The sequence below is a fragment of the Loxodonta africana genome, chromosome 2 (assembly GCF_030014295.1).
Source record: "Loxodonta africana isolate mLoxAfr1 chromosome 2, mLoxAfr1.hap2, whole genome shotgun sequence".
In the NCBI taxonomy this organism is placed as follows: Eukaryota; Metazoa; Chordata; class Mammalia; order Proboscidea; family Elephantidae; genus Loxodonta; species Loxodonta africana.
The window spans coordinates 201,801,393-201,816,351 of NC_087343.1; the positions used below are offsets into that span (position 1 = coordinate 201,801,393).

The 14,959-nt window shown below is 45.6% G+C and overlaps 1 protein-coding gene across 3 annotated transcripts in view; it reads right to left on the minus strand.

Annotated features, from left to right (window-relative positions):
- RASGEF1C (RasGEF domain family member 1C) overlaps nt 1-6,492 on the minus strand; it is a 43,750-nt gene extending 37,258 nt beyond the window's left edge. For 2 of the 3 annotated variants that reach the window (XM_003404706.4, XM_064279285.1), the window contains exons 1-3: nt 6,098-6,492; nt 5,795-5,917; nt 4,341-4,478 (exon numbers count right to left, since the gene is read on the minus strand). In XM_003404706.4, coding sequence (XP_003404754.2) covers nt 4,341-4,478; nt 5,795-5,917; nt 6,098-6,274 — 438 coding nt within the window. In that variant the 5' untranslated portion in view covers nt 6,275-6,492. The remainder of the gene's footprint in view (nt 1-4,340; nt 4,479-5,794; nt 5,918-6,097) is intronic. The other variant, XM_064279286.1, reaches the window with a different exon arrangement.
- Between the last annotated feature and the right edge of the window lie 8,467 nt (nt 6,493-14,959).

Here is a 14,959-nt window from a genome sequence, read left to right on the forward strand (position 1 = left end):
AAATAATCACCATTTCCTGTTTGTTAATTCATATAGACTTTTTCCAGTGATATAAACTTCAAGTTGACCTGTTGATTCTTTCCTAAATCTACTGCTCCCCTCTGAATGGGGGGTGATATTCTTCTCTTGTCTTTGACCTCCTCTTATTCACACTAATTTCTGTTACGAACAGAGGCTGGGAGATCACCTGGGAAGTCTCTGAGCCACCAAGGGCGCCAAGGTGCTCCCTTGTCACTCTCATGAGCCCATGCTTACAGAGCTCAGTGCATGCCAGGACCATGCAGCACCCTCTTTTGGCGCATTGAAACTTGCCCAATGTCTGTAAGGACAGCAGGTTTGGAGCTGTCTTTTCCATCTATTTCCACTGAGCCACCTGCCACAGGCACACAGCAGGTTCGAGTGTGGAAGTCGTCCGAGGCTGGCTCTCTGGGTGCCTCCAATTCTTTTGGGCATTTCATAATTAGAAACTCTCGTCTCTGGCCGATCGGGCATTGGACCCTGTTGCCCGTAGTTCTTGAAAACTCCTTGAGCCCAGGGCTGATATCCTCCTGGGCTCAGCCCCCACTGGGCAGGTGCTCTCAAGGTTCCCATGACTCTGTATCCCCACCAGGTTGTCTTTGGTGTCAGCTTTCCACCACTTCTGCCCTCGGAGGATGCTGGGAAGGTAGTGGGGTCAGTTCAGTGGACAGTGGGCGTGAGTGAGTGGGAATGGCAACATAGGTCCAAGGGGAGGAGCTGCCCGTCAGGTCTGCCTCCTCCTGCAGCAGCAGCCAGCCCAACGGGTGTGGCCAGAGCACCACTGTCCTCCTCTCCTTTTCCCCCTTCTTGGGGCTGTCACAACTGCAACCTCTGGGCCATCCCCAGGCTCCCCAAATGTCTATCAACCTCAGCACTGGTGTCCCTAAGCCATAACCACGAAGTCCAACTTACTGGGAGCTCCTCCAAAGTCAGGCTGGGCACGACACTCCTGGGTCTTCTGCCCAGCATAGGGTGGCCCAGAAGTGTCTCAACTCAAGGGCCAGGTGCTGGGAGGCTTCCCTGGGAATTCCCAGAACCCACAATCGTGGAGAATATTCTCCTCACCTCTTCTACAGTGTTTCGTTACCAGCTGCTGAATAGTGGGGAGGGCAGTGAGGAAATGGCAGGGGGGGCAGGAGAAAAGAGAAGGTGCCACTTTTCATTGCCACCTGATAGGGAACCCAGAACAAAAGGGGCCCTGGGTCTCGAGCTGTCTCCTGTAGTCCCTGAGCACCCCTTGTTCTCCTCACAGCCCTGTGAGGGAGGGATTACTATCCTCCCTTTTATAGAAAGAAAATGAAGTATCAGAGAGGTCAAATAACTTGCCCAGTGACACACAGCTCTGAAAACACCTGTTGCATTGTGCATGGCGCTTTCTATTATTTGATTCCAGCCTTGTGTGAGAAATCCTTTAAAAGTTAATCCTCACATACATGCCAAAATATTTTCAGAACAAAAGATATAACATGTGATTTGCTTCAAAATAATGTGGGGGGTGAGAGGGAAAGTGTGTGGGGGGTTAGAAGAAACACGTTTGGTAAAATGGTGATAATTGTTGAAGCTGGGTGATGGGAACACAGCAATTTATGGTGACTTTTTTTTTTTTTAATTTTCCATAATGAAAAGTTTAAAAATAATCCCCATATGCCTGAGTTTTGGGAACCATTTGGTCCTAATCATAGCTCACATTTCCCAAGTGCTCACCATGTGCTGGGCCATGAACCAAGAGTGTATGTGACTTTAGGGACTCCATACTGCATAGCTGTACAGTGCTAGTGTTTACTATCCCTATTTTCCTGATGAGGAAACTGAAGTTCAGAGAGATGAAGCACCTTGCCCAAGGTCACACAGATGTGATTCTGGTTCTGGATCTGTGCTCAGGGGGTCTGAGTCCTCCGTGCCCTGTCCTCATCTGTCTGTCATTCAACGTTCCCCAGCTCCTATGTCATGCCCTACCCATGTCCAGGACTGAGGCAGGAGCAACCTGCAGTTCACCTGCCAGGGTAGGAAAACCTGCACCCAGAGGACCTTCTCTTTGGAAAAAGGTGTTTCTGTGGAAAGGCAACTTAGGATAATAAAGACACATGGGAACACCCCTGGCCTGAACCTGGAAGTCTGTGGGTAGAGTGGGAGCCAGGGAACCTCTGTTCTATCCCAGCCCCCTCAGCATGCCTCGTTGGCTCAGAAGGGGAGGAATAGGAAATGCCTTGAGTGATTCCTTTCTGCTCTGAAAACCCACACCTAGTGGGTGACTGCTCCCCCGAAGCCCATTCATAAGTCTCAACTGCATCTGTTTTTCATCTATTGGGTGGTAAGATAGATTTCCTAGCACAGCCTGATGTCAAGCCTGACAGATTCTCAGGGGTTCTGCAAAGAGGCACTGGTTTCCTCGTGGGAAGCCATCCCAGGATTTACATACTATCCTCCACCAACGTGGCCAGAACACCAATGTGTGCCTCTGAATGTCAGCAGCATTTCAGGTAAGGAAAACCACTCTTCCACGCACTCACCTGTCCTTCCATCTCCACCCATCACGTACCTGCCCATCCATTCATCTACCCACCCACCCATCTACACATCCATCCATCCATCCATCCATCCATCCATCCATCCATCCATCCATCCATCCATCCATCCATCCATCCATCCATCCTCCCTCCCTCCCATCCACCTACCCATCCATCTACCCATCCATTCATCTAGCCATCCACCCACCCATCCACCAGCTCATCCATCCATCCTCCCTCTCACTCACCCAACCATCCATCTATATACTCACCCACCCATTCATCCTTCTATCCACCTATCTATTCAGCATTACTACTTTTATCCTTCCCATTTTTCTGTCAATCTTTCAACATACACTTACCCATAAATCCACCTGCCTACCCAATTACCCAAACATCTCTTCTCCTGTATACCCATCCATCAAAGTAGCCAACTATCTATCCAGCTAGTCAGATAGAATTTCCCCACACCTCTACCCACTCTCATCCATCCAATCAATAAGCCTTCCCTGACACTGTTCCATGCTGCATCCTAAGCTGGGTGTGAGGATCTGGAGATGAATCAGGGGATGTAGATGAGGAGGAGAGAGAGGACCTGAACTTCATCTCACTGGGCCCTCAGAACTGTTCAGCCACTTGCCAGCTATGTGAAATGACCCCACAACAGAGCTTTCCTCTCAAAGGCTTACTTATGTCTTGGGCTTTATGGCTGTCTGTTGCCTAGCCTGCCTCTGCAGTTTTCCTTTTGTTTCATGTGCCGCTGGCTCTGCCGTGTCCAGATCCACTTTTGGGTACATCACTAGCTACCAGGTTGCCACGTTCAGTTCCCTCCAAGGGAAATGACATATAACGTTCTCTCCTTCCAGATAAATTGACATCAGTGCTTGCCACATGGTAATTCTGGAGATGCTGATAAGCCCTCTCCTCCTAAGCAAACCAGGAGCCCTCCATCCCCTTTCTGGGGGCCGTTGTCATCTTACCATCATCCTGGGAGGTGGGGCTATTGTCTTCCTTTCACCCACAATGGCAGTGAGGCTCAGTGACCTTAGGTGCTTCCCAGAAGTGATACAGTTGGGAGTGCGGAGCTCAGGGACACCTCACTTCCCAGTATACCCTCTGCCTCCCAAGCCATCAGGGTTTCTAAGTGCAGGGCCCAGGAGTCACTTTTACCCTGTGGTGTGGGTTTTAGTTGCGGGGGGCCCTCTCTCCTCCTCTGTCCCCACCCTGCAGGGTTTACACAGGCTCAGCCCCTGGAGGCTGAGATGGTTCCAAGAGAACCTGTGCATTCAGCAGGTGGTAGTCACTCTGACCATCATTATTGCAGTTCCTCCTCCAAAGCCCTTTTTCTGCCCCTGACTGACAGGTCCTGAGTTTTGCCTCCTTGTCCAGGAGCACTGACTGCCAGCCCAGACCTGGTCATGGTGTAGGGGCAGGAGGAGGGAGGCTTCTGTGGCATAAGGCTGCAGGATGTGAGCCCTGCCAGGCCCTCCTAGTGAGTTGCAGACCATTGGGCCTGACTTGTGACCACAGAGCCAACAGGTGGGTCTTCCCTTGCCTGCCATTTGATGCCAACGATGAGAGAAGGCCAGGAGAGAGGCCAGGAGAGAAGGCCTGGAACCACATGTCTGGCTCCGCTTCAGCTGTGAAACTCATCAGGTGTGTGGCCTTGGGCAAGTGCCTCAACCCCTTGGTGGGACTTCAGTGTGCAGTGTGGGGGGAGAGGAGGATCCTGAGAAGGCAGCCAGGGAACTGGCTCAGGTCCTGTCAGTGAAGGTGCAGAGAGAAACAGTGAACTGGTATGCCCCAGGCACCCACCTCATCACAGGGAGCAATGCGGCCCACCACGTCCTTCATGTGCCCGATGGCTGCCTCCTCCTGGAAGTCTCGCGGGAAGGTCTCTGTCCACTCGGCCAACAACTGGAGCAGCTTGGGGCCAAACTTCCGAACTCGGGCCTGCAAGGCAAGCCGAGGGGTGCCTGCACTTGGTGAAGGGTGCTCAGGATGTGGGGCCACATCAACCACACTCTGTGTGTCCTGTGGTGACCCGAGTCTGGGCTGACAGTGGTGCAGGGGTGGTGGCTGATGCTGAGGGGGGCAGACGACACTGGCAGCAGGGGCGGCAGACATACATTTTGGGGTGGGTCACCTCTTGTTTTTGCCTTCTTGGCGTCCCTTTCTGTGGTGACAGCACCTCGGTCTTCTGGGGTGATTATATCAGAGGCACTTTCCCTCCTTCCCAGCCCATGGGGTTCTGGAGCAACTGACCTCACCCCAGGGTTCCCAGGTCAGTCCAGGATCAGGGCTGGCCAGTCAGAGCACTGAATACCATGCACAGTGACTGGTTCGTGGATGAGCATGCGACCTAAGCTAGGCCAATGACCTGTTGAGGAAGGTGTTTGCTCTTCCCATGGGGTCAGAGAAGGATAGAAGGTGAGCCTGAAGATGTGGATGCTGATGCTGGGTTGTCACCATGCAGGGAGAGCCTGCCCCAGAATCAGGCCAGCCCAGGGGAAAACATAGCAGAGGGTCAGGGGTGAGAAAGACTAAGTTCAGTGATGCCATTTGAACCTCTGGAGCCAGAAGTTACGGGCACCAATCAGGCCAAACAGGTCCCTTCGCCTTGGGCCAGTTGAAGTTGGGCTTCTATCACTATAATAATAGAGCCCAACTGACACTTGCATAAATAGAGCCACAACCCAGTTGAATCTGTACAGGGACAGAGAAATGGACATGGGGAGCCCAGGAAGGTTAGGCAGTCAGCAGAGAAGGAAGGGTAGAAGGGAGTGTGTTGGCAGAAGAAGCCCAGCAGAGGTTGCAGGGCTACCCCAGGTCTGGCTTAGTGTGAGGCTCCCACCAAACCAAAACCAATCCCACTGCCGTTGAGTCAATTCTGACTCCTAGCGACCCTATATGACAGAGTAGAACTGCCTCATAGGGTTTCCAAGGCTGTAAATCTTTACGGAAGCAGACTGCCACATCTTTCTCCCATGTAGCAGCTGGTGGGTTTGAACGGCTGACCTTCTGGTTAGCAGCTAAGTGCTTTTAACAACTGTGCCCAGGGCATTGGAAAACAGCACTGGGGTTAAAGGTGCTGGGTCTGTGCCTTCGGCTCTGGGACTCAGACAGAACCCGCTCTGATCTCAGGTGCCTTGTTAGGAGAATGAGGACCATCACTGCATCCTCGAGAGGCTAATGCCATGAGGGCATGTCAGGGGGGCACTGGCCCGAGCTGGGTATACTTGGAGCCCCTGTCCGGCCCTGCCCCTCACCTTGTCCAGCACCGGCTTGTCCAGCTGCTGCTGCTCGATGCACAGGTGGCACACCCGGGCCAAGAGCTCCCGGGGCTCGATGAAGAGGCGAGAGCTCAGCAGGAAGGTGAATATGTAGGCTTTCTGGGGGGACATGTGGAAAAGGTAGCTCATGCTCATGAGAGCAGTTGGTTTAGACATGCCTCCCAGCCTGCCCTCCTGGCCCCCTAGGCCCAAGGCCAGTCCCGGCCCTGTTGTCTCCCCCATGCCTGGTGCAGGGAGCCCACCCTGCTGCCCCTCCTCTCTGCTGGGGGGCTCACCTACCTCGGGGTAGTAGTCGGGTGTAGGCACAAGGTGCTGGATCAGGGTGTCCAGGGAGGCTGAGGATGGAGCTCCTTTCAGGAGGGGCTGCCCGGTCTGCTCGCCATCTGTGGACTCGGTGGGGGGTGGTCCAAAGCTGCCTGGGGTCACCATATCGGAGGCACTCAGTGTGCGGGGCATGCCTGCCTGCAATGGCAAGGGGCAGTTGAGGCAGGCTGAGCTGGCGTCTACAGGGCCCCAGGGCTCCTGGCTGGGCAGGCCCTGCCCCTTACAGGCACTCTGCCCACCGGACCCTAGTAATCACTTCCAGGAAGGTCTGCAAGGACCCACCCCACATCACAGCATCCATTCTCCTTCCTCTAACAGTCCCTCAACTCTCCCCAAGAACCATTTCTCTTCTTAGTCCCAGCCATTTAGGTCGTTTCTGACAAGGCCAGGGTTATCAGCATATTCCTCCTGCCCTGGCCACAGAGATTGGCTCAAGGATGGGCCTGGTCCAAACTAGGGGGCTCAGACTCAATCCTAGAATTCGTGTGGCACTTGAGAATCTCTTTCCACTGGGATCCCTCAGCTGGTGGAACATAAGCCCAACACTGTTGGGGCCATCTTGTCCCCAGGAGGGACCAGAAAAGTCGACATGTTTCCAAGGACATTGTCTGAGGCCCTGAACCCTGCTGTGCTGAAGCTGGTCCATAGGCTTCTCCATGGCTGTATGAGCCTGTTTGAGTTTCTGCCAGGTGCAATGAAAATGGCTGCCCTTGTGTGTTTGATGAATAAATGAATGGACATTCTGGGGAGGGGAGAAAGGCTGCACTCTGTAGCCTGGCATTCAAAGCTCTTTGTGATTAGGACCTGCTGATCTATCCAGGCTCAACTTCCCTCACTCTTCATCATATACTCTCGGTATGTTTTATTGTTATTAGTTGCTGTCGAGTCACCTCCAACCCATGGTGACCCCATGTACAACAGAATGAAATGTTGCCTGGTCTTGGGCTATCTTCATGATCACGGATATGCTTGAGTCCACTGTTGCAGCCACTGTTTACTTTGAGTGCCTTCCAACCTAGAGGGCTCATTTTCCAGCACAATATAGGACAGTATTTTATTGTGATTCATAGGGTTTTCATTGGCTAATTTTTTGAGAGATTTCCAGGCCTTTCTTCCTGGTCTCTCTTAGTCTGTAAGCTCTGCTGCAACCTGTTTACCATGGGTGACCCTGCTAGTATTTGAAATACACACAAGCCACCACAGTACAGCAAAATAACTAGCCATGAGGTGGGGCCAACATGGCAGAACAGACAGAGGCTTCCGGCGAGCCCTCTTACAACAAAGACCCAAAAAAACAAGTGAAACAAGTACATTTATGACAAGCTAGGAGTGCTGAACATCAAAGGGAAAGTCAGAAAACGAACTGGGTGGCAGGAGGAAGAAGAGAGGGTTCAGAAGCGGCGTGGAGTTACCGGACCTGAATCTCCGGGGGCCCTCAGGCACTGTTTCCAGGAGTGGCTGCAGCGGGCGGATGGTAGCATTCAGCCGCAATTTCCTCAGGGAGAAGAAGCCAGCTGCACAGCCTACTCACACCTCCGGAACCAGAGAAGAACGGCGCTCTCAGAAAAAGCTAAGTACTTGCATTTATTTTACCATGCTCCCCACCCCCAAGTTGGCTTCAGTGGCTGTCGATTTCCCTGGGCTTGAGATAGGCCCTGTTGAGTGCCTAGAGCCATCTTCCCAGCCTTGGAAATGGAATAAATTCACAACTAGGGGAAAAGATAATTTGCCAGCTCCACCAACCGGGGGAGCTCAGGACAGAAGAGGCTCCTGTCCAGGCATAAACAGTCCATGGACTTTGAATACCTTTTCCCCTGCATGGACCTGTGTGGGCCTATTTCAGGAGAATAGGCCATTGTTGGCAGGCTACAACTGTTTCAGCTGTGCAGTAAAAAGGTGGGTGTTTGATGTTTGACACCGCTTTGCCTATTAAACAGGGTCCTCACCCACCCACATCAGGGGCCTAAGGGCTGGTGGCTCCACACAGGTCACCCAATCACCCATGACAGGGATCCAAGGATAACTGGTTCCTCCCAGTCCTTACAACCAAAAACATTGTGTGCCAATGGTCTGTCTGCAGAACCCACCCACCTGTACACTGTAGGGAACAGGGACATGTTTTCCTCAGAGACACTTGGGAGACGATTCTCAGCCACCTGCCTTGTTCAGAGCATGACCCCCTGCTGCAACCAGATACCGGTACCTACGCCAATCACCCCTGCCCCTCTAAGACTGTAGGACTGAGCCTGTACCACACACTTGATGATCAGCTACCTAGAAACATGAGCTGAATTCATACAAGAAAAGTGAATGGATTCCTAGACTGATAAACCTGATAACACCTCTAGCCACCTGGGGACCGGATGTCAGAGCTCCAGAGGCAAAAATAATCAAGATAGCTTACTCAAGCAACCCATTTGGGCATATCAAAACAAAACAAAGCAAAAAGCTAGGAAACAGTAAGCAAACATAAAATAAACTAATATAGTAACTTATAGATGGCTTGGAGACAACAGTCAATATCAAGTCACATAAAGAAACACACCATGATCACCTCAACAAGCTCACAAAACAAAGAATCAAGGGATCTTCTAGATGAAAGTGCCTTCCTGGAATTACCAGATGCAGAAGTACACACAAAAGATTAACATACAGAACCCTTCAAAACATCAGGAAGGAAATCAGACAATGTGCAGAACAAGCCAAGGAACACACAGATAAAGCTGTTGAAGAAATTAAAAAGGTTATTCAGGAAATAAAGCAAAATTTAATAAGCTGGAAAAATCCGTAGACAGACAGCAATCAGAAATTCAGAAGATTAACAATAAAATTACAGAAGTAGACAACTCAATAGAAAGTCTGAGGAGCAGAACTGAGGCAGTGAAAGGTAGAATTTGTGAACTTGAAGATAAAGCACTTGGCACTAATATATTTGAAGAAAAATCAGATAAAAGAATTAAAAAAAAAATGAAGAAACCTTAAGAATCATGTGGGACTCTATCAAGAGAAATAACCTACGAGTGATCGGAGTAGCAGAACAGGTAGGGATAACAGAAAATACAGAGAGAATTGTTGAAGATTTGTTGGCAGAAAATATCCCTGATATCGTGAAAGATGAGAAGATATCTATCCAAGATGCTCACCGAACTCCACATAAGGTAGATTTTAAAAGAAAGTCACCAAGACATATTGTAATCAAACTTGCCAAAACCAAAGATAAAGAGAGAATTTTAAGAGCAGCTAGGGATAAACAAAAAGTCACCTACAAAGGAGAGTTGATAAGAACAAGCTCAGACTACTCAGCAGAAACCATGCAGGCAAGAAGGCAATGGGATGATTTATATAAAAAACTGAAGGAAAAAAATTGCCAGCCAAGAATCATAAACCCAGCAAAACTGTCTCTCAAATATGAAGGAGAAATCAGGACATTTTCAGATAAACAGAAGATCAGGGAATTTGTAAAAACCAAACCAAAACTACAAGAAATACTAAAGGGAGTTCTTTGGTTTGAAAATCAATAATATCAGGTATCAACCCAAGATTAGAATACTGGGGAAAGCAATCAGATGTCAACCCAGGCAGGGAAATCACACACACACACAAAAATCAAGAATAAAAAAATACTCAAAACAGGAAAACAGCGATGTTATTATGTAAAAGAAGACAACATTAAAACAATAAAGAGGGACTAAGAAATACAGTCACAGATCTTTCATATGGAGAGGAAGACAAGGCAATACAAAGAAATAAAAGTTACGTTTAAATTTAGAAAAACGGGGGTAAATAAGAAAAAAGGTAACCACAAATGAGACAAACCATCCTACACATCAAAATAAAATACAAGAAAAAAATAGAGACTGAGCAGAAACAAAATCAACAACAACGAATATGAGGAAAAGACAATATATAAACTACTCAGCAAAAAAAATTAAGTGGGAAAAAGAAACTGTCAATAACACACAAAAAAAGATATCAAAATGATAGTACTAAATTCATACCTATCCATAATTACGCTGAATGTAAATGGATTAAATGCACCAATAAAGAGGCAGAGAGTGGCAGAAAGGATTAAAAACATGATCCATCTCTATGCTGCCTATAAGAGACACAAATTAGACTTAGGGATACAAACAAACTAAAACTCAAAGGATAGAAAAAATAAATCAAGCAAATAACAATTGAAAGAAAGCAAGAGTGGCAATATTAATTTCTGGCAAAATAGACTTTAAAGTTAAATCCATCATAAAGGATAAGGAAGGATACTATATAATGATTAAAGGGACAATACACCAAGAAGATATAACCATATTAAATATTTATGAACCCAATGACAGGGCTGCAAGATACATAAAACAAACTCTACCAGCACTGAAAAGTGAAATAGACAGCTCCACAATAATAGTAGTGTACTTCAACAAACCACTTTCGGTGAAGTACAGGATATACAGAAAGAAGCTCAATAGAGACACGGAAGATCTAAATGCCACAATCAACCAACTTGACCTCACAGACATATACAGAACACTCCACCCAACAGCAGCCAATATACTTTCTTTTCTAGTGCACATGGAACATTCTCTAGAATAGACCACATATTAGGTCATAAAGAAAGCCTTAGCAGAATCCAAAACACTGAAATATTACAAAGCATCTTCTCTGACCATAAGGCCATAAAAGTAGAAATCAATAACAGAAAAAGCAGGGAAAAGAAATCAAACACTTGGAAACTGAACAATACCCTGATCAAAAAAGACTGGATTATAGAAGCCATTAAGGATGGAATAAAGAAATTCATACAGTCCAATGAGAATGAAAACACTTCCTATCAGAACCTTTGGGACACAGAGAAAGCAGTGCTCAGAGGTCAATTTACATCAATAAATGCACACATCCAAAAAGAAAGGGCCAAATCAAAGAATTATCCCTATAGCTTGAACAAATAGAAAGAGAGCAACAAAAGGAAACTTCAGGCACTAGAAGAAAGGAAATAATAAAAATTAGAGCAGAACTAAATCAAATAGAAAACAGAAAAACAATTGAAAGAGTTAACAAGACCAAAAGCTTGTTCTTTGAAAAATTAACAAAATTGAAAATTATCGGCCAAACTGACAAAAGAAAAACAGGAGAGGAAGCAAATAACCCAAATAAGAAATGAGGCGGGCGATATTACAACAGACCCAACTGAAATTAAAAGAATCATATCAGATTACTACGAAAAATTATACTCTAACAAATTCGAAAACCTAGAGGAAATGGATGAATTCCTAGAAACACACTACCTACCTAAACTAACACGAACAGAGGTAGAACAACTAAATAGACTCCTAACAAAAGGAGAGATTAAAAAGGTAATCAAAAAACTCCCAAGAAAAAAAAAAGCCCTGGCCCGGATGGCTTCACTGCAGAGTTCTACCAAACTTTCAGAGAAGAACTAACACCACTACTACTAAAGGTATTTCAGATCATAGAAAAGGATGGAATACTCCCAAGCTCATTCTATGAAGCCAGCATATCCCTGATACCAAAACCAGGTAAAGACACTACAAACAAAGAAAATTACAGACCTATATCCCTTATGAACTTAGATGCAAAAATCCTCAACAAAATTCTAGCCAATAGAATTCAACAACATATCAAAGAAATAATTCACCATGACCAAGTGTGTTTCATACCAGGTATGCAGGGATGGCTCAACATTAGAAAAACAATCAATGTAACCTATCACATAAATAAAACAAAAGACAAGAACCACATGACTTTACCAATTGATGCAAAAAAGGCATTTGACAAAGTTCAACACCCATTCATGATAAAAACTCTCAGCAAAATAGGAATAGAAGGAAAATTCTACGATATAATGAAGGGCATTTATACAAAGCCTACAGACAACATCATCCTAAATGGAGAGAGCTTGAGAGCATTCCCCTTGAGATTGGGAACCAGACAAGGATGCCCCTTACCACCACTCTTATTCCGCATTGTGCTGGAGGTCCTAGCCAACAATTAAGCTAGATAAAGAGATAAAGGTCATCTAGATTGGTAAGGAAGAAGTAAATGTATCTCTATTTGCAGATGATGACATGATCTTATACACAGAAAACCCAATGGAATCCTCAAGAACACTACTGAAACTAATAGAAGAGTTCAGCAGAATATCAGGATACAAGATAAACATATAGAAATCAGTTGGATTCCTCTATACCAACAAAAAGAACATTGAAGGGGAAATCACCAAATCAATACCATTTACAGTAGCTCCAAGAAAATAAAATACTTAGGAATAAATCTTACCAGAGATGTAAAACATTTACACAAAGAAAACTACAAGACACTACTGCAAGAAACCAAAAGAGACCTACGTAAGTGGAAAACCATACCTTGCTCATGGATAGGAAGGCTTAACATTGTAAAAATGTCTATTCTACAGAAAGCCATCTATAGATACCATATAATTCCCATCCAAATTCCAAAAACATTTTTTAATGAGGTGGAGAAACAAATCACCAATTTCATATGGAAGGGAAAGAGGCCCCTGATAAGTAACGCATTACTGAAAAAGAAGAACAAAGTGGGAGGCCTCGTTCAACCTGATTTTGGAACCTATTATACCGCCACAGTAGTCAAAACAGCCTGGTACTGGTACAACCAATGGAACAGAATTGAGAATCCAGACATAAATCCATCCACATACGAGCAGTTGATATTTGACAAAGGCCCAAAGTCAGCTAAACGGGGAAAAGACAGTCTTTTTAACAAATGGTGCTGGTATAACTGGATATCCATCTGTGAAAAAATGAAACAAGACCCATATTTCACACCATCTACAAAAACTAACTCAAAATGGATCAAAGACCTAAACATAAAATCTAAAACGATAAAGATCATGGAAGAAAAAATAGGGGCAACACTAAAAAAAAAGGAGCCCTAATACACGGTATAAACAGTATACAAAACTACTAACAATGCAGAAGAGATACTAGATAACTGGGAGCTCCTAAAAATCAAGCACCTATGCTCATCCAAAGACTTCACCAAAAGAGTAAAAAGATTACCTACAGACTGGGAAAAAGCTTTTAGCTATGACATTTCCGATTAGCACCTGATCTCTAAAATCTACATGATACTGCAAAAACTCAACTACAAAAAGACAAAAAACCCAATTAAAAACTGGGCAAAGGATATGAACAGACATTTCACTAAATAAGACATTCAGGTGGCTAACAGATATATGAGGAAATGCTCACGATCATTAGCCATTAAAAAAAAAAATTTTTTTTTAAAATGCAAATCAAAACTACAATGAGATTCCATCCCACTGCAACAAGGCTGGCATTAATCCAAAAAACAGAAAATAATAAATGTTGGAGAGGTTGTGGAGAGATTGGAACACTTGTACACTGCTGGTGGGAGTGTAAAATGGTGCAGCCACTTTGGAAATAGATTCGGCACTTCCTTAAAAAGCTAGAAATAGGAGTACCATACAATCCAGCAATCCCACTCCTTGGAATGTATCCTAGAGAAATAAGAGCCTTTACACGAACAGATATATATACACCCATGTTCACTGCAGCACTGTTTACAATAGCAAAAAGTTGGAAGCAACCAAGGTGCCCATCAATGGATGAATGGATAAATAAATTATGGTATATTCACACACTGGAATATTACGCATTGAGAAAGAACGATGATGAATCCATGAAACATTTTATAACATGGAAGGAATCTGGAAGACATTATGCTGAGTGAAATTAGCTGCAAAAGGACAAATATTGTATAAGGCCACTACTATAAGAACTCAAGAAATATTTTAACAGAAAAGAGTATATTCTTTGATGGTTACAAGAGGGGGGAGGGAAGGAGAGGGGTTTTCAATAATGAGATAGTAGATAAGAACTATTTTAGGTGAAGGAAAAGACAACACACAATACAGAAGAGGTCAGCACAAATGGACTAAACCAAAAGCAAAGAAGTTTCCTGAATAAACTGAATGCATTGAAGCCCAGAATAGCAGGGGCAGGAGTTCAGGGACCACAGTTTCAGGGGACATCTAAGTCAACTAGCATAATAAAATCTATTAAGAAAACATTCTGCATCCCACTTTGGACAGTGGCATCTGGGGTCTTAAATGCCAGCAAGTGGCCATCTAAGATGCATGAATTGGTCTCAACCCATCTGGAGCAAAGGAGAATGAAGAACACCGAAGACACAGGGTAATTATGAGCCCAAGAGACAGAAAGGGCCACATAAACCAGAGACTACATCAGCCTGAGATCAGAAGAACTAGATGGTGCCCGGCTACAACTAATGACTGCCCTGACAGGGAACCCTACAGAAAGCCCCTGAGGGAGCAGGAGAGCAGGGGGATGCAGACCCAAATTCTCATAAAAAGACCAGACGACTGAGACTAGAAGGACTCCAGGGGTCATGGCCCCCAGACCTTCTGTTAGCCCAAGATAGGAACCATTCCCAAAGCCAACTGTTCAGACAGGGATTGGGCTGGACAATGGGATAGAAAAAGATGCTGGTGAAGAACGAGCTTCTTGGATCAAGTAGACACTTGAGACTATGTTGGCATCTCCTATCTGGAGGGGGGATGAGAAGGCAGAGGGGGTCAGAAGCTGGCAGAATGGACACGAAAAGAGAGAGTGGAGGGAAGGAGCAGCTTGTCTCATTAGGAGGACAGCAATTAGGAGTATATAGCAAGGTGTATACAAATTTTTGTTTGAGAGGCTGACTTGATTTGTAAACTTTCACTTAAAGCACACTAAAAATTAAAAAAAAAAGAAAGAAAGAAAGAACTCGGCATGTACTATTCCC